At 49.4% G+C, this 19,364-nt stretch overlaps 1 protein-coding gene across 1 annotated transcript; it reads left to right on the top strand.

The window, feature by feature from the left end:
• Positions 1-899: 899 nt before the first annotated feature.
• On the top strand, positions 900-2,817 carry LOC139999176 (uncharacterized). The gene is made up of 2 exons (XM_072026239.1): positions 900-1,522; positions 2,008-2,817. The coding sequence occupies exons 1-2, from the start codon at positions 965-967 to the stop codon at positions 2,686-2,688; spliced, it is 1,239 nt and encodes a 412-aa protein (XP_071882340.1). The 5' UTR covers positions 900-964; the 3' UTR covers positions 2,689-2,817.
• Positions 2,818-19,364: the final 16,547 nt, after the last annotated feature.

Raw genomic sequence — 19,364 nt, 5'->3', positions numbered from 1 at the left:
GATCCCTTGCTGCAGGGCTGCTCATCCCCCACTCTGTATGCATAGGCAATGTTGCCCCAACCTACATGTAGGTGAAGAATCTGTCGCTTGTCCCTGTTAAACTTCATACGTCAGTGATTGCCTGGCACTCGGACTTGTCAAGATCTCGCCACAAGGCCTGTCTATACACAAGGGAGCTCACATCTCCTCATAGTTAGTATGATTTGCAAACTTAGGATTTATTCCATCCATAGTGCATCCAGACACTACCTCGACATCGAACCTTTCCTTTCCAAAAAGGGGCCCATTTGACCCTGTAGAGAGGGGTGTGATTTAAAAGGCTTGGAGAACGTCACTGGTTTTGTTGAGTTGCTTTCCACACTGCTAAAATATCAAATCAAAGCATAGGAAGCCAATCAAAGAAACAAGGGCTTGTACATCTACTCTGTTATGTCATCAGCAAAATCTGTATAGGTTTTATTCTGGTTGGACCTGCAGAGCAGCCTCTGGGAGACTGCTGACCTTGAGGAGCATCGCCTGGGTACACAGCTATTCCCTTGCAGAAGCGGTGCTGTGGAAATCACAGAGCATTTTCAAGGAGTGGCAGGAAACTAGGAAGAGATTGCTACATTCTTTAGTTCACATTGCTCGGGCAACTGATTTCCCTCCCCAGCTGGAAAACGTAGAGGGACATCAAGGAGGCCAGAAGGGAGCTATCACACGGGGAAGGGGAAGCAAGGTCTAGGGAAGAAGCCATCCCCTTTCAACACAGCTTTATGTGCTTCTTTGGAGTGGAAACACCCGTGGTACAGCACCAGCAACAAGTGCTGGGCAGCAACATCTGCTCTGGCCGTTCCACTGTGATGTCACTGTGGTGACTGCGGGTGTCACGGTGATGTTCAAGCATCTCCCACCAGAACGCCCAGACAGACCAGCTGGGTCTCACTTGCTGACTGGCAGGACGAAGACTGAGCTGCCCACTGAAATGGCTTCAGGCGGAAGTTTCAGTGAAGATGAGACAAAAGAAATTAAAAGGGAGCCGCTTCCAGCAGAAACTTCACCCGATGCTGCTCCAGACAAGCCGGTTGAATCCTCAGAGTCCCCTTCTGCTGAGCCTCCGGGACAGGATGGAGGAGCAGCTTCTGATGGTGCTGCAGCATCAATAGAGGGAGGAAAGGATTGCCCAGCTTCCACTGATAACCGTGAGAGCAGACGCGGTAGTTCTTCTGAGGAGCGTGCTGTCAAAACCAATGTCTTCTCCTTCCTCAGTTTCCCAACGAAACTGTGGTACCTAGTTGAAGGCGACGAGTTTAAGAGCATTTGCTGGGCTCGCTGTGAAAGCTGTATTGTGATCGATGAGGAAATGTTTAAAGTAGAAGTGCTGGGGAGGACCGGGCCGCAGAAAATTTTTGAGGCTGACAGTGTGAAGAGTTTCATTCGTGAACTTAACCTGTACGGATTCACCAAAATGAAATGGACCTTCCCAAGATCTGCCTCGCTTCCCAAATTCATGGCAGAAGATGCATTTTCTGCTCATAGGAAGGTACATCACTTGCTCCACACATGAACCAACACTCACGATATTCTAGTGGGAGATAGGGGGGGTTAAATAAAGTAGGCCTTGGCAATAGAGGAGGTGAGGACGACAGAAAATGTTCTAAACTTAATGTCTTTCTCAGGCTGGTGTCGAGGTATTTGTCAGGTGGCATTGATGAGTGGTAGAAATGTGGATACACTATATTTGGGTTATACTCAATGAGTTTAAATTAATGGAATGGAAATATAAATAAATTGGGCTATGAGGAGTCTACTCAGTTTAATATAGTTGCAAGATCTCTTGCTGTGCAATATCTGAATTCTTGTTTCAACTGTAGGATGCACATTAGCAGGGTAGTCTTACCTTTACCTCTATGTTAATGCTACGCAGAAGCATCTGTCGAGTCGTGGTACCTGGGTTTCTCAATCAACGATTTTTTATTATTTTTGGGAAATGGTAGCAACTAACTCTCCTCCTTTGCATTTTTTTAGTTACTCCTCTACCACAACCCCAACTTCAAGAGGTATTCTCCCCACCTGCTCATCAACTGCAATCGCCGTGCCGCCCTGAAGAGGAAAGCCCCGGCTGCCCCTGCAACACAGGCGGATCTGGATGCAAAGTGCCCCAGCAGCAGCAGCTCAGGCATCCAGCATGGGCGGGGAGCAGATGCTGGGCAGGAGAAGGACGGGATGGAAAAAGCTGCAGAAGAAGACACGCAGACAGCAGCCCCCCCAGGGTCCCCTCTCCCAAAGCGCCAGGCAAAAGCCCCCCCCCAGGCTAGCGGTGCCCATCCAGGCTCATGCACGGATGCTCCCTCCCTGCCAGGCCCCGCTGCAGAGGCAGCAGGCAGGGACAATCAACAGCCTCCGGCCTCCCCCCAGCTGCCAGCACGCAGCAGCCAGAGCCCACCTGCCTCTCCTACTCCCACACGCTACCACTTTCTGCCTCTCATGGGACCCGCCTTGCCACCTATGCACCGAAACGCGGCAGCTGCGCGCTTTCCCGAGGCTGCCAGACCTCCCTTGCGTCCACTTGCAAGTCCCGGGCTGGCAGCAGCCTCTGCCACGGCCATGCCAAATCCACCCGACTGGCAGCCCTCAGCACCCCCACACTGCCCAACTTGCACCTGCGGCTCAGACAGGACAGCTGCAGGCGATGGGCCGGCACCCTAGCGCAGGACCCACTAGGGATAGCAGGGAGAGCGGCACCCACTTCCAGGTTCAGAGTTGTTCAGAGTTGTTCACAGTTCATAGGCTGATTGTTCTGAAAATAGTTGTTTGCATAATAAACCTTTTACAGTTCTCCTGTGTCCATTTATTATTATTATATACATTTTTATGGTGTAACCTCAGATTGAGTTTGCTTTTCTTTCCTCAGAAGGAAGGACAAGCAACTGTTCTGACATCAGTGTGATGGTTTTCTGTAACAGTCAAGCTCTAGGTACTTAGCTGTAGAGAGTAAAAGACTGGGTGATGTTGGCATGCACCGAGGATGCTCTTCCTAATGATGGCTTCTGAGGGCAAGTTGAGAAAGTCTAATTAAATAACAGCATTTTAATTAGAGAAGACTCAGAAAGGGAATGTCACCTTCATAGTAGGATGAATGCTTACAAGGGAAAGGCCCTACATTGCCAGGCAGTAACAACCTGTGCTTAAATTTCTGAGCTAACATTCATGAAGGTGCTGAGAAATCAAGTGCTTTGGAGAGGCATCCCTGAAAAGCAAGAGAGCAGAGTCCAGAACTGATGAAAAGATATGTATTTAAAATATTGATATTTCTAGAAGTGTTGGAGCACTCGGTGGATAAGGAACTGGCTGGATGGTTGCACTTGAAGAATTGCAGTCAATGTCCAAGTGCAGAACAGTCATGAGCGGTGTTCCTCAGGGACCAGTCTTGGGACCACTGCTTTTTCATGTCTTTGTTAGTGTCATGGGCAGTGGGATCAAGTGCACCCGCAGCAAGTTTGCCAGTGAGCCCAAGCTGAGTGGTGCGGTCGACATGCTGGAGGGAAGGGATGCCATTTAGAGGGACCCGGCTCAAGAGGTGCACCTGTGAGAACCTGATGGAGTTCAACAAGACCAAGTGCAAGGCCCTGCGCCTGGGCCCTGGGTGAAGAAGGGATTGAGAGCAGCCCTGAGGAGAAGGCCCTGGGGCTGCTGGTTTGATGAGAAGCTCAGCATGAGCCAGCAGGGTGGGTTTGAGGCACAGAAAGGCAGCTGTATCCTGGGCTGCATCAAAAGCAGAGTGGGCAGCAGGGTGAGGGAGATGATTGTCTCCCTCTTCTCTGCTCTTGTGAGATTCCACCTGGAGCCCTGTGCTCAGCTCTGGGGCCCCCAGCACAAGAAGGACACACAAGTATGACAATGAGTCCAGAGGAGGGCCCCGAGGATGGATGGACGAAGGGGCTGGAGCACCTCTCCTGTGAAAACACGCTGAGGCAGCTGAGGTTGTTCAGCCTGAAGAACAGAAGGCTCTGGGGAGACCTTACAGTGACCTTACAGTGCCTAAAGGGGGCCTGCAGGAAAGCTGGGGAGGGACTCTGTCAGGGAGTGCAGTGACAGAACTTTCTTGGGTAATGGTTTTAAAATAAAAGAGGGTACAATTAGATTAGATATTAGGAGGAAATTCTTTACCCTGAGGGCAGTGAGGCACTGGCACAGGCTGCCCAGAGAAGCTGTGGGTGCCCCATCCCTGGAGGTGCTCAAGGCCAGGCTGGATGGGGCTTTGGGCAGCCTGGTCTGCTGGGCGGTTGTGGTGTAAATGCCTGAAGTAACTAGGAAAATAAAACTAACATTCACACTTTTAAGGAAAAGGTACAGCATTGAAGAGGCTTTCAGGGTAGGGCATAACTGCATTACCTGAGCATTCCCTAGGCTCCCAACCTTAGATGCTATCGCGCTGGGGAAACTTGGTGTGCTAGCTCTAAGGAACACCACGGAGCGTGGAGTGGAGTGGAGACACCACGGCTAGGCTCTGTAATCAGGTGGGGCCTCAATTGTTCTTGTGCACAAAGCTGCACTTTTTGCCACCCTAAGCCAAAGACCTGTCATCTTTTGACAAATGCTGTACCCTAGTGTACTTTTTGCTCATTATAATATCATTATAATACCAAAACACACCTCCATCCCAAAAGCTACCCGCCTCCAAGGTGCGACCACCCCTCACTGAGCATGCGCCCTGAATTTCTCGGAGCCTATTACTTTAAACGGAGACGGGAAAACTTTACACCAATCATAACTAAGATATGCTTGACTAGAGCCACTCAAGCTCCACCTAAAAGATAGAAAATAATATAAATTGGCCCGAGAGAGCGGGGATGTTAGGGAAGATACCATCGTCAGGGGAGATACCATCCCGAGGACATACAACATCCTTAGGACCTCCTGACTCCTGGGATCAGTCGACGGGCTGAGCCTCTCTTCCCCCCCCATTGGGACGCCTTTGGGTGAGATCTGAATATTTGCTTATAAATCTCTATATAGAGTCTTTGATCCTTTCAACGCGTTTATTTCTAGGCTGTGCACCTATAACACCTGTAACACCTGTAACACCTGTAACATCTATACCATCTATAACATCTGTAACACCTATAACATCTATAACATCTGTAACGCCTATAACACCTATAACACCTGTCACATCTGTAACACCTATAACACCTGTGTATTTCATGCATACTAGCTTGCTTTTGCAGACAGTCACTATCGCCGGCAATCCAAAAGAACCTGATTATCTGTTGCTGTAATAAACCATACTTGATTGCATTGTGATAGCTCTCATTAATGCAACTAGGGTGAGGATGGTTATCCGTGATAGTTCAGTGTTCTGAATCTAACCAGACCCCCAGACGGTTAATGCATTTTTGGTGAATGTCTGAACGGACCCCCAGGTGGTTAATACGTTTTTGGTGAATGTCTGAGCGGACCCCCAGGCGGTTATTACATTTTTGGTGAATGTCCGAACGGACCCCCAGTTTTGGTGAATGTCCGACTGGTTCAGTATTCTGAATCCAACCGGGCCCGTAACGGTTAATCAGCTACACCCCTTTAACGCAACAGAGGTGTCCCTGCCCATGGCAGGGTGGGCTTTGTTCATCGTTATAAAAGAACTGGTATTGTTGTGGCTCATTTGGAAGTCATAACATTTATTTGTAGCAGGAATGGGAAAAGAATTGAAGTTTATCCATTGAATCTTGGTAATGCTTTAATTTAAATGAGTAGAGAATAAAATACAACCTAACTACAAGCTTTTGAAGATTAACACGTAGAGCTTAGTCACTTATGGATATCTAAGGTGGGCAATCTTAAAGGGCTTGATTTTCCACAGTTCTGTGCTTACAGTTTTCTGAGCATCCTTTTTAAGTGTTACCAAACTGGTCACCATCTTCTAGTTGCCATTTAAAGTTTTGACTATTTTCATAACAGTTAAAAGATTGATTTTGTCACTAAACCTTAAAAGGTAAGTGCTATGCAGTTGTTTTTTCTTCTCTCCAATCTGAAACTGACCTGAAGAAGTTCATCTCCATTGCATTAGGGAAGATCAGAATAGAACTTGATGATTCCTGTAGTTTTAAGAGATGCACATTTAGAAAAATCGGATTCACTAACACTTTGTTAGCCTAGAAAATGGCATTATTTTGAGATTAGCTTTTGCAGGTTTGCACTCTAGTGCAAACAAGGTTTTCACAACTAGGAAATTGTTCCCTGACAAAACGGGGTATGACAATTTGAAGATGTGTAAAGACTTCCAGAAATTGCTTTGGAATGGGTATCAGCGATTCAAGGTAAAGCAAGCCACTGAAGGCATTGCGCTTTATTTGAAGTCCATAACACTAGAACGATTTTATCTCCAACCCTCTCCAGAATAGGGGCAGGGCATGACAGGGGAAGGATGCCTTGGTTAGCAGAACTGAAACTGGATTTCATGCACTCGAACAAAACCCTGTTCAGGGAGAACAAAGGACAAACATTGTTGTCTCTTTGCCTAACAGCAAGTGGTCAAGGCAAGAGCAGAGGTGCCACAGGAGGATCAACCGGCGACAGGGGGCAATCTCTCCTGCACCAGGCTAGACAGAGCTCTTGGCGTCAGGTGCTGGAACCCAACCTTCTTCAAGGCATGGGGGGAGAAAAGCCTTTGCCCACCAGCATGCGGGTGCAGATCTGCAGACATCTGAGGTGGAAGCAGTGGTGGCAGGCATGCCTGGCCATGTGCCTGACAAACTGCATCTCTGCTGCAGCACAACTCTTTGGTGGTGCCGTGCTGCTGCTGAAGCTGGCTGCAGCCTACTTGATGCTCAGGGAGGTGTCTGAGTCATCTAGCTGCACACCAAGCATCCTTTTGATGTAGTGCTCTTGGAGGCACCGGTCAGCCTGAGCCTGCGGGAGCAGCAGGAGCGCAGCACCGTCAGGCAGCAGTGGCAGGACTGTGGCAGAAGCTCCCAGGCTGCTTTCAGTGAGATCTGGAACCAGCGGGTGCTTTCCTCCACTTTCAGGTAGGAGCCGGAGCTGCTGCTTTCAGGTAGTAGCAGGGGAAGCAAGGTCTAGGGAAGAAGCGATCCCCTTGAAACACAGCTTTATGTGCTTCTTTGGAGTGGAAACACCCGTGGTACAGCACCAGCAACAAGTGCTGGGCAGCAACATCTGCTCTGGCTGCCTTTTTGGCCACTGTCCTTCCAAAGAATGGGCCTGGAGTGTGCAATCATTGACCAGCAGTGACTTCCTTTAGGAACCTGAAATATTAGGAATGGAAAGAAACACTGAATAAATGTTCTTCTCCAAACAAAAGCAGCACTTAGGAAAATGCCTAAACTGAAGTTAACTGGACTGCTGAAGTGGTAAGTAAGAAAAGAGGTTTTCACCTCCAGGTTGCTTACTTAATTCAAGAGCTGATCTAATAAGAAGCACCATGCAATGGTGCAACTGTGGGCCTGCATGAGCTGACTTTGCTTTTTGCTGTAGTTCCAACATGACACGAGCTACACTTCCTGTATATAATCATAAAATAATCACCCAATAGCCTGAGTTGGAAGCGACCCACCAGAATCATCAAGTCCAATTCTTGGCTCCACACAGGACCACCCAAAATTTAGACCATGTGTCTGAGAGCATTGTCCAAACGCTTCTTGTACTCTGTAGGCTCAGTGCTGTGACCGCTGCCCTGGGGAGCCTGTCCCAGTGCCCAAGCACCCTCTGGGTGCAGAAGCTTTCCCTAACCCCCAGCCTGACCCTGCCCTGCCCCAGCTCCATGCCGTGCCCTCAGGTCCTGTCGCTGTCCCCAGAGAGCAGAGCTCAGCGCCTGCCCCTCCGCTCCCCTCCTGAGGGAGCTGCAGGCTGCCATGAGGCCTCCCCTCAGCCTGCTCCTGTCGGGGCTGAGCAAACCAGGGGAGCTCAGCCGCTCCTCACACGTTTTGCCCTCTAGACCTTTTATTTACCATTTCCCTAGCTTCCTTTGGACACTCGCTAACAGCTCTATGTACTTCTTATTTTGTGGCACCCAAAACTGCACACAGTGCTTGAGGTGAAGCCACATCAGTGCAGAGCAGAGCAGAGCAGAGCAGAGCAGGACAATCCTTTCCCTCAGCTGGCTAGGAATGCCGTGCCTGATGCAGCCCAGGGTATGGGTGGCCCTCCTGGCCGCAGGGTACGCTGTTGATACCTATTCAACTTGCCACTGACCACAGTGCCCAGATCCCTTGCTGCAGGGCTGCTCATCCCCCACTCTGTATGCATAGGCAATGTTGCCCCAACCTACATGTAGGTGAAGAATCTGTCGCTTGTCCCTGTTAAACTTCATACGTCAGTGATTGCCTGGCACTCGGACTTGTCAAGATCTCGCCACAAGGCCTGTCTATACACAAGGGAGCTCACATCTCCTCATAGTTAGTATGATTTGCAAACTTAGGATTTATTCCATCCATAGTGCATCCAGACACTACCTCGACATCGAACCTTTCCTTTCCAAAAAGGGGCCCATTTGACCCTGTAGAGAGGGGTGTGATTTAAAAGGCTTGGAGAACGTCACTGGTTTTGTTGAGTTGCTTTCCACACTGCTAAAATATCAAATCAAAGCATAGGAAGCCAATCAAAGAAACAAGGGCTTGTACATCTACTCTGTTATGTCATCAGCAAAATCTGTATAGGTTTTATTCTGGTTGGACCTGCAGAGCAGCCTCTGGGAGACTGCTGACCTTGAGGAGCATCGCCTGGGTACACAGCTATTCCCTTGCAGAAGCGGTGCTGTGGAAATCACAGAGCATTTTCAAGGAGTGGCAGGAAACTAGGAAGAGATTGCTACATTCTTTAGTTCACATTGCTCGGGCAACTGATTTCCCTCCCCAGCTGGAAAACGTAGAGGGACATCAAGGAGGCCAGAAGGGAGCTATCACACGGGGAAGGGGAAGCAAGGTCTAGGGAAGAAGCCATCCCCTTTCAACACAGCTTTATGTGCTTCTTTGGAGTGGAAACACCCGTGGTACAGCACCAGCAACAAGTGCTGGGCAGCAACATCTGCTCTGGCCGTTCCACTGTGATGTCACTGTGGTGACTGCGGGTGTCACGGTGATGTTCAAGCATCTCCCACCAGAACGCCCAGACAGACCAGCTGGGTCTCACTTGCTGACTGGCAGGACGAAGACTGAGCTGCCCACTGAAATGGCTTCAGGCGGAAGTTTCAGTGAAGATGAGACAAAAGAAATTAAAAGGGAGCCGCTTCCAGCAGAAACTTCACCCGTTGCTGCTCCAGACAAGCCGGTTGAATCCTCAGAGTCCCCTTCTGCTGAGCCTCCGGGACAGGATGGAGGAGCAGCTTCTGATGGTGCTGCAGCATCAATAGAGGGAGGAAAGGATTGCCCAGCTTCCACTGATAACCGTGAGAGCAGACGCGGTAGTTCTTCTGAGGAGCGTGCTGTCAAAACCAATGTCTTCTCCTTCCTCAGTTTCCCAACGAAACTGTGGTACCTAGTTGAAGGCGACGAGTTTAAGAGCATTTGCTGGGCTCGCTGTGAAAGCTGTATTGTGATCGATGAGGAAATGTTTAAAGTAGAAGTGCTGGGGAGGACCGGGCTGCAGAAAATTTTTGAGGCTGACAGTGTGAAGAGTTTCATTCGTGAACTTAACCTGTACGGATTCACCAAAATGAAATGGACCTTCCCAAGATCTGCCTCGCTTCCCAAATTCATGGCAGAAGATGCATTTTCTGCTCATAGGAAGGTACATCACTTGCTCCACACATGAACCAACACTCACGATATTCTAGTGGGAGATAGGGGGGGTTAAATAAAGTAGGCCTTGGCAATAGAGGAGGTGAGGACGACAGAAAATGTTCTAAACTTAATGTCTTTCTCAGGCTGGTGTCGAGGTATTTGTCAGGTGGCATTGATGAGTGGTAGAAATGTGGATACACTATATTTGGGTTATACTCAATGAGTTTAAATTAATGGAATGGAAATATAAATAAATTGGGCTATGAGGAGTCTACTCAGTTTAATATAGTTGCAAGATCTCTTGCTGTGCAATATCTGAATTCTTGTTTCAACTGTCGGATGCACATTAGCAGGGTAGTCTTACCTTTACCTCTCTGTTAATGCTACGCAGAAGCATCTGTCGAGTCGTGGTACCTGGGTTTCTCAATCAACGATTTTTTATTATTTTTGGGAAATGGTAGCAACTAACTCTCCTCCTTTGCATTTTTTTAGTTACTCCTCTACCACAACCCCAACTTCAAGAGGTATTCTCCCCACCTGCTCATCAACTGCAATCGCCGTGCCGCCCTGAAGAGGAAAGCCCCGGCTGCCCCTGCAACACAGGCGGATCTGGATGCAAAGTGCCCCAGCAGCAGCAGCTCAGGCATCCAGCATGGGCGGGGAGCAGATGCTGGGCAGGAGAAGGACGGGATGGAAAAAGCTGCAGAAGAAGACACGCAGACAGCAGCCCCCCCAGGGTCCCCTCTCCCAAAGCGCCAGGCAAAAGCCCCCCCCCAGGCTAGCGGTGCCCATCCAGCCTCATGCACGGATGCTCCCTCCCTGCCAGGCCCCGCTGCAGAGGCAGCAGGCAGGGACAATCAACAGCCTCCGGCCTCCCCCCAGCTGCCAGCACGCAGCAGCCAGAGCCCACCTGCCTCTCCTACTCCCACACGCTACCACTTTCTGCCTCTCATGGGACCCGCCTTGCCACCTATGCACCGAAACGCGGCAGCTGCGCGCTTTCCCGGGGCTGCCAGACCTCCCTTGCGTCCACTTGCAAGTCCCGGGCTGGCAGCAGCCTCTGCCACGGCCATGCCAAATCCACCCGACTGGCAGCCCTCAGCACCCCCACACTGCCCAACTTGCACCTGCGGCTCAGACAGGACAGCTGCAGGCGATGGGCCGGCACCCTAGCGCAGGACCCACTAGGGATAGCAGGGAGAGCGGCACCCACTTCCAGGTTCAGAGTTGTTCAGAGTTGTTCACAGTTCATAGGCTGATTGTTCTGAAAATAGTTGTTTGCATAATAAACCTTTTACAGTTCTCCTGTGTCCATTTATTATTATTATATACATTTTTATGGTGTAACCTCAGATTGAGTTTGCTTTTCTTTCCTCAGAAGGAAGGACAAGCAACTGTTCTGACATCAGTGTGATGGTTTTCTGTAACAGTCAAGCTCTAGGTACTTAGCTGTAGAGAGTAAAAGACTGGGTGATGTTGGCATGCACCGAGGATGCTCTTCCTAATGATGGCTTCTGAGGGCAAGTTGAGAAAGTCTAATTAAATAACAGCATTTTAATTAGAGAAGACTCAGAAAGGGAATGTCACCTTCATAGTAGGATGAATGCTTACAAGGGAAAGGCCCTACATTGCCAGGCAGTAACAACCTGTGCTTAAATTTCTGAGCTAACATTCATGAAGGTGCTGAGAAATCAAGTGCTTTGGAGAGGCATCCCTGAAAAGCAAGAGAGCAGAGTCCAGAACTGATGAAAAGATATGTATTTAAAATATTGATATTTCTAGAAATGTTGGAGCACTCGGTGGATAAGGAACTGGCTGGATGGTTGCACTTGAAGAATTGCAGTCAATGTCCAAGTGCAGAACAGTCATGAGCGGTGTTCCTCAGGGACCAGTCTTGGGACCACTGCTTTTTCATGTCTTTGTTAGTGTCATGGGCAGTGGGATCAAGTGCACCCGCAGCAAGTTTGCCAGTGAGCCCAAGCTGAGTGGTGCGGTCGACATGCTGGAGGGAAGGGATGCCATTTAGAGGGACCCGGCTCAAGAGGTGCACCTGTGAGAACCTGATGGAGTTCAACAAGACCAAGTGCAAGGCCCTGCGCCTGGGCCCTGGGTGAAGAAGGGATTGAGAGCAGCCCTGAGGAGAAGGCCCTGGGGCTGCTGGTTTGATGAGAAGCTCAGCATGAGCCAGCAGTGTGGGTTTGAGGCACAGAAAGGCAGCTGTATCCTGGGCTGCATCAAAAGCAGAGTGGGCAGCAGGGTGAGGGAGATGATTGTCTCCCTCTTCTCTGCTCTTGTGAGATTCCACCTGGAGCCCTGTGCTCAGCTCTGGGGCCCCCAGCACAAGAAGGACACACAAGTATGACAATGAGTCCAGAGGAGGGCCCCAAGGATGGATGGACGAAGGGGCTGGAGCACCTCTCCTGTGAAAACACGCTGAGGCAGCTGAGGTTGTTCAGCCTGAAGAACAGAAGGCTCTGGGGAGACCTTACAGTGACCTTACAGTGCCTAAAGGGGGCCTGCAGGAAAGCTGGGGAGGGACTCTGTCAGGGAGTGCAGTGACAGAACTTTCTTGGGTAATGGTTTTAAAATAAAAGAGGGTACAATTAGATTAGATATTAGGAGGAAATTCTTTACCGTGAGGGCAGTGAGGCACTGGCACAGGCTGCCCAGAGAAGCTGTGGGTGCCCCATCCCTGGAGGTGCTCAAGGCCAGGCTGGATGGGGCTTTGGGCAGCCTGGTCTGCTGGGCGGTTGTGGTGTAAATGCCTGAAGTAACTAGGAAAATAAAACTAACATTCACACTTTTAAGGAAAAGGTACAGCATTGAAGAGGCTTTCAGGGTAGGGCATAACTGCATTACCTGAGCATTCCCTAGGCTCCCAACCTTAGATGCTATCGCGCTGGGGAAACTTGGTGTGCTAGCTCTAAGGAACACCACGGAGCGTGGAGTGGAGTGGAGACACCACGGCTAGGCTCTGTAATCAGGTGGGGCCTCAATTGTTCTTGTGCACAAAGCTGCACTTTTTGCCACCCTAAGCCAAAGACCTGTCATCTTTTGACAAATGCTGTACCCTAGTGTACTTTTTGCTCATTATAATATCATTATAATACCAAAACACACCTCCATCCCAAAAGCTACCCGCCTCCAAGGTGCGACCACCCCTCACTGAGCATGCGCCCTGAATTTCTCGGAGCCTATTACTTTAAACGGAGACGGGAAAACTTTACACCAATCATAACTAAGATATGCTTGACTAGAGCCACTCAAGCTCCACCTAAAAGATAGAAAATAATATAAATTGGCCCGAGAGAGCGGGGATGTTAGGGAAGATACCATCGTCAGGGGAGATACCATCCCGAGGACATACAACATCCTTAGGACCTCCTGACTCCTGGGATCAGTCGACGGGCTGAGCCTCTCTTCCCCCCCCATTGGGACGCCTTTGGGTGAGATCTGAATATTTGCTTATAAATCTCTATATAGAGTCTTTGATCCTTTCAACGCGTTTATTTCTAGGCTGTGCACCTATAACACCTGTAACACCTGTAACACCTGTAACATCTATACCATCTATAACATCTGTAACACCTATAACATCTATAACATCTGTAACGCCTATAACACCTATAACACCTGTCACATCTGTAACACCTATAACACCTGTGTATTTCATGCATACTAGCTTGCTTTTGCAGACAGTCACTATCGCCGGCAATCCAAAAGAACCTGATTATCTGTTGCTGTAATAAACCATACTTGATTGCATTGTGATAGCTCTCATTAATGCAACTAGGGTGAGGATGGTTATCCGTGATAGTTCAGTGTTCTGAATCTAACCAGACCCCCAGACGGTTAATGCATTTTTGGTGAATGTCTGAACGGACCCCCAGGTGGTTAATACGTTTTTGGTGAATGTCTGAGCGGACCCCCAGGCGGTTATTACATTTTTGGTGAATGTCCGAACGGACCCCCAGTTTTGGTGAATGTCCGACTGGTTCAGTATTCTGAATCCAACCGGACCCGTAACGGTTAATCAGCTACACCCCTTTAACGCGACAGAGGTGTCCCTGCCCATGGCAGGGTGGGCTTTGTTCATCGTTATAAAAGAACTGGTATTGTTGTGGCTCATTTGGAAGTCATAACATTTATTTGTAGCAGGAATGGGAAAAGAATTGAAGTTTATCCATTGAATCTTGGTAATGCTTTAATTTAAATGAGTAGAGAATAAAATACAACCTAACTACAAGCTTTTGAAGATTAACACGTAGAGCTTAGTCACTTATGGATATCTAAGGTGGGCAATCTTAAAGGGCTTGATTTTCCACAGTTCTGTGCTTACAGTTTTCTGAGCATCCTTTTTAAGTGTTACCAAACTGGTCACCATCTTCTAGTTGCCATTTAAAGTTTTGACTATTTTCATAACAGTTAAAAGATTGATTTTGTCACTAAACCTTAAAAGGTAAGTGCTATGCAGTTGTTTTTTCTTCTCTCCAATCTGAAACTGACCTGAAGAAGTTCATCTCCATTGCATTAGGGAAGATCAGAATAGAACTTGATGATTCCTGTAGTTTTAAGAGATGCACATTTAGAAAAATCGGATTCACTAACACTTTGTTAGCCTAGAAAATGGCATTATTTTGAGATTAGCTTTTGCAGGTTTGCACTCTAGTGCAAACAAGGTTTTCACAACTAGGAAATTGTTCCCTGACAAAACGGGGTATGACAATTTGAAGATGTGTAAAGACTTCCAGAAATTGCTTTGGAATGGGTATCAGCGATTCAAGGTAAAGCAAGCCACTGAAGGCATTGCGCTTTATTTGAAGTCCATAACACTAGAACGATTTTATCTCCAACCCTCTCCAGAATAGGGGCAGGGCATGACAGGGGAAGGATGCCTTGGTTAGCAGAACTGAAACTGGATTTCATGCACTCGAACAAAACCCTGTTCAGGGAGAACAATGGTCAAACATTGTTGTCTCTTTGCCTAACAGCAAGTGGTCAAGGCAAGAGCAGAGGTGCCACAGGAGGATCAACCGGCGACAGGGGGCAATCTCTCCTGCACCAGGCTAGACAGAGCTCTTGGCGTCAGGTGCTGGAACCCAACCTTCTTCAAGGCATGGGGGGAGAAAAGCCTTTGCCCACCAGCATGCGGGTGCAGATCTGCAGACATCTGAGGTGGAAGCAGTGGTGGCAGGCATGCCTGGCCATGTGCCTGACAAACTGCATCTCTGCTGCAGCACAACTCTTTGGTGGTGCCGTGCTGCTGCTGAAGCTGGCTGCAGCCTACTTGATGCTCAGGGAGGTGTCTGAGTCATCTAGCTGCACACCAAGCATCCTTTTGATGTAGTGCTCTTGGAGGCACCGGTCAGCCTGAGCCTGCGGGAGCAGCAGGAGCGCAGCACCGTCAGGCAGCAGTGGCAGGACTGTGGCAGAAGCTCCCAGGCTGCTTTCAGTGAGATCTGGAACCAGCGGGTGCTTTCCTCCACTTTCAGGTAGGAGCCGGAGCTGCTGCTTTCAGGTAGTAGCAGGGGAAGCAAGGTCTAGGGAAGAAGCGATCCCCTTGAAACACAGCTTTATGTGCTTCTTTGGAGTGGAAACACCCGTGGTACAGCACCAGCAACAAGTGCTGGGCAGCAACATCTGCTCTGGCTGCCTTTTTGGCCACTGTCCTTCCAAAGAATGGGCCTGGAGTGTGCAATCATTGACCAGCAGTGACTTCCTTTAGGAACCTGAAATATTAGGAATGGAAAGAAACACTGAATAAATGTTCTTCTCCAAACAAAAGCAGCACTTAGGAAAATGCCTAAACTGAAGTTAACTGGACTGCTGAAGTGGTAAGTAAGAAAAGAGGTTTTCACCTCCAGGTTGCTTACTTAATTCAAGAGCTGATCTAATAAGAAGCACCATGCAATGGTGCAACTGTGGGCCTGCATGAGCTGACTTTGCTTTTTGCTGTAGTTCCAACATGACACGAGCTACACTTCCTGTATATAATCATAAAATAATCACCCAATAGCCTGAGTTGGAAGCGACCCACCAGAATCATCAAGTCCAATTCTTGGCTCCACACAGGACCACCCAAAATTTAGACCATGTGTCTGAGAGCATTGTCCAAACGCTTCTTGTACTCTGTAGGCTCAGTGCTGTGACCGCTGCCCTGGGGAGCCTGTCCCAGTGCCCAAGCACCCTCTGGGTGCAGAAGCTTTCCCTAACCCCCAGCCTGACCCTGCCCTGCCCCAGCTCCATGCCGTGCCCTCAGGTCCTGTCGCTGTCCCCAGAGAGCAGAGCTCAGCGCCTGCCCCTCCGCTCCCCTCCTGAGGGAGCTGCAGGCTGCCATGAGGCCTCCCCTCAGCCTGCTCCTGTCGGGGCTGAGCAAACCAGGGGAGCTCAGCCGCTCCTCACACGTTTTGCCCTCTAGACCTTTTATTTACCATTTCCCTAGCTTCCTTTGGACACTCGCTAACAGCTCTATGTACTTCTTATTTTGTGGCACCCAAAACTGCACACAGTGCTTGAGGTGAAGCCACATCAGTGCAGAGCAGAGCAGAGCAGAGCAGGACAATCCTTTCCCTCAGCTGGCTAGGAATGCCGTGCCTGATGCAGCCCAGGGTATGGGTGGCCCTCCTGGCCGCAGGGTACGCTGTTGATACCTATTCAACTTGCCACTGACCACAGTGCCCAGATCCCTTGCTGCAGGGCTGCTCATCCCCCACTCTGTATGCATAGGCAATGTTGCCCCAACCTACATGTAGGTGAAGAATCTGTCGCTTGTCCCTGTTAAACTTCATACGTCAGTGATTGCCTGGCACTCGGACTTGTCAAGATCTCGCCACAAGGCCTGTCTATACACAAGGGAGCTCACATCTCCTCATAGTTAGTATGATTTGCAAACTTAGGATTTATTCCATCCATAGTGCATCCAGACACTACCTCGACATCGAACCTTTCCTTTCCAAAAAGGGGCCCATTTGACCCTGTAGAGAGGGGTGTGATTTAAAAGGCTTGGAGAACGTCACTGGTTTTGTTGAGTTGCTTTCCACACTGCTAAAATATCAAATCAAAGCATAGGAAGCCAATCAAAGAAACAAGGGCTTGTACATCTACTCTGTTATGTCATCAGCAAAATCTGTATAGGTTTTATTCTGGTTGGACCTGCAGAGCAGCCTCTGGGAGACTGCTGACCTTGAGGAGCATCGCCTGGGTACACAGCTATTCCCTTGCAGAAGCGGTGCTGTGGAAATCACAGAGCATTTTCAAGGAGTGGCAGGAAACTAGGAAGAGATTGCTACATTCTTTAGTTCACATTGCTCGGGCAACTGATTTCCCTCCCCAGCTGGAAAACGTAGAGGGACATCAAGGAGGCCAGAAGGGAGCTATCACACGGGGAAGGGGAAGCAAGGTCTAGGGAAGAAGCCATCCCCTTTCAACACAGCTTTATGTGCTTCTTTGGAGTGGAAACACCCGTGGTACAGCACCAGCAACAAGTGCTGGGCAGCAACATCTGCTCTGGCCGTTCCACTGTGATGTCACTGTGGTGACTGCGGGTGTCACGGTGATGTTCAAGCATCTCCCACCAGAACGCCCAGACAGACCAGCTGGGTCTCACTTGCTGACTGGCAGGACGAAGACTGAGCTGCCCACTGAAATGGCTTCAGGCGGAAGTTTCAGCGAAGATGAGACAAAAGAAATTAAAAGGGAGCCGCTTCCAGCAGAAACTTCACCCGATGCTGCTCCAGACAAGCCGGTTGAATCCTCAGAGTCCCCTTCTGCTGAGCCTCCGGGACAGGATGGAGGAGCAGCTTCTGATGGTGCTGCAGCATCAACGGAGGGAGGAAAGGATTGCCCAGCTTCCACTGATAACCGTGAGAGCAGACGCGGTAGTTCTTCTGAGGAGCGTGCTGTCAAAACCAATGTCTTCTCCTTCCTCAGTTTCCCAACGAAACTGTGGTACCTAGTTGAAGGCGACGAGTTTAAGAGCATTTGCTGGGCTCGCTGTGAAAGCTGTATTGTGATCGATGAGGAAATGTTTAAAGTAGAAGTGCTGGGGAGGACCGGGCCGCAGAAAATTTTTGAGGCTGACAGTGTGAAGAGTTTCATTCGTGAACTTAACCTGTATGGATTCACCAAAATGAAATGGACCTTCCCAAGATCTGCCTCGCTTCCCAAATTCATGGCAGAAGATGCATTTTCTGCTCATAGGAAGGTACATCACTTGCTCCACACATGAACCAACACTCACGATATTCTAGTGGGAGATAGGGGGGGTTAAATAAAGTAGGCCTTGGCAATAGAGGAGGTGAGGACGACAGTAAATGTTCTAAACTTAATGTCTTTCTCAGGCTGGTGTCGAGGTATTTGTCAGGTGGCATTGATGAGTGGTAGAAATGTGGATACACTATATTTGGGTTATACTCAATGAGTTTAAATTAATGGAATGGAAATATAAATAAATTGGGCTATGAGGAGTCTACTCAGTTTAATATAGTTGCAAGATCTCTTGCTGTGCAATATCTGAATTCTTGTTTCAACTGTCGGATGCACATTAGCAGGGTAGTCTTACCTTTACCTCTCTGTTAATGCTACGCAGAAGCATCTGTCGAGTCGTGGTACCTGGGTTTCTCAATCAACGATTTTTTATTATTTTTGGGAAATGGTAGCAACTAACTCTCCTCCTTTGCATTTTTTTAGTTACTCCTCTACCACAACCCCAACTTCAAGAGGTATTCTCCCCACCTGCTCATCAACTGCAATCGCCGTGCCGCCCTGAAGAGGAAAGCCCCGGCTGCCCCTGCAACACAGGCGGATCTGGATGCAAAGTGCCCCAGCAGCAGCAGCTCAGGCATCCAGCATGGGCGGGGAGCAGATGCTGGGCAGGAGAAGGACGGGATGGAAAAAGCTGCAGAAGAAGACACGCAGACAGCAGCCCCCCCAGGGTCCCCTCTCCCAAAGCGCCAGGCAAAAGCCCCCCCCCAGGCTAGCGGTGCCCATCCAGCCTCATGCACGGATGCTCCCTCCCTGCCAGGCCCCGCTGCAGAGGCAGCAGGCAGGGACAATCAACAGCCTCCGGCCTCCCCCCAGCTGCCAGCACGCAGCAGCCAGAGCCCACCTGCCTCTCCTACTCCCACACGCTACCACTTTCTGCCTCTCATGGGACCCGCCTTGCCACCTATGCACCGAAACGCGGCAGCTGCGCGCTTTCCCGGGGCTGCCAGACCTCCCTTGCGTCCACTTGCAAGTCCCGGGCTGGCAGCAGCCTCTGCCACGGCCATGCCAAATCCACCCGACTGGCAGCCCTCAGCACCCCCACACTGCCCAACTTGCACCTGCGGCTCAGACAGGACAGCTGCAGGCGATGGGCCGGCACCCTAGCGCAGGACCCACTAGGGATAGCAGGGAGAGCGGCACCCACTTCCAGGTTCAGAGTTGTTCAGAGTTGTTCACAGTTCATAGGCTGATTGTTCTGAAAATAGTTGTTTGCATAATAAACCTTTTACAGTTCTCCTGTGTCCATTTATTATTATTATATACATTTTTATGGTGTAACCTCAGATTGAGTTTGCTTTTCTTTCCTCAGAAGGAAGGACAAGCAACTGTTCTGACATCAGTGTGATGGTTTTCTGTAACAGTCAAGTAACATTTGTAGAAATG

This window comes from Anas platyrhynchos, chromosome 1 (genome assembly GCF_047663525.1).
Source record: "Anas platyrhynchos isolate ZD024472 breed Pekin duck chromosome 1, IASCAAS_PekinDuck_T2T, whole genome shotgun sequence".
NCBI lineage: Eukaryota > Metazoa > Chordata > Aves > Anseriformes > Anatidae > Anas > Anas platyrhynchos.
The sequence above is the reverse complement of the archived record's forward strand: the minus strand, read 5'-3'. Positions and strand labels throughout refer to the sequence as shown.

What these genes read in the sequence shown, in the direction of transcription:
- LOC139999176 (XM_072026239.1), top strand. Translation starts at nt 965, where the DNA reads ATGGCTTCAGGCGGAAGTTTCAGTGAAGATGAGACAAAAGAAATTAAA. An exon ending in CATTTTCTGCTCATAGGAAG is followed by an intron (nt 1,523 to 2,007) that starts GTACATCACTTG and finishes GCATTTTTTTAG; the next exon opens with TTACTCCTCTACCACAACCC.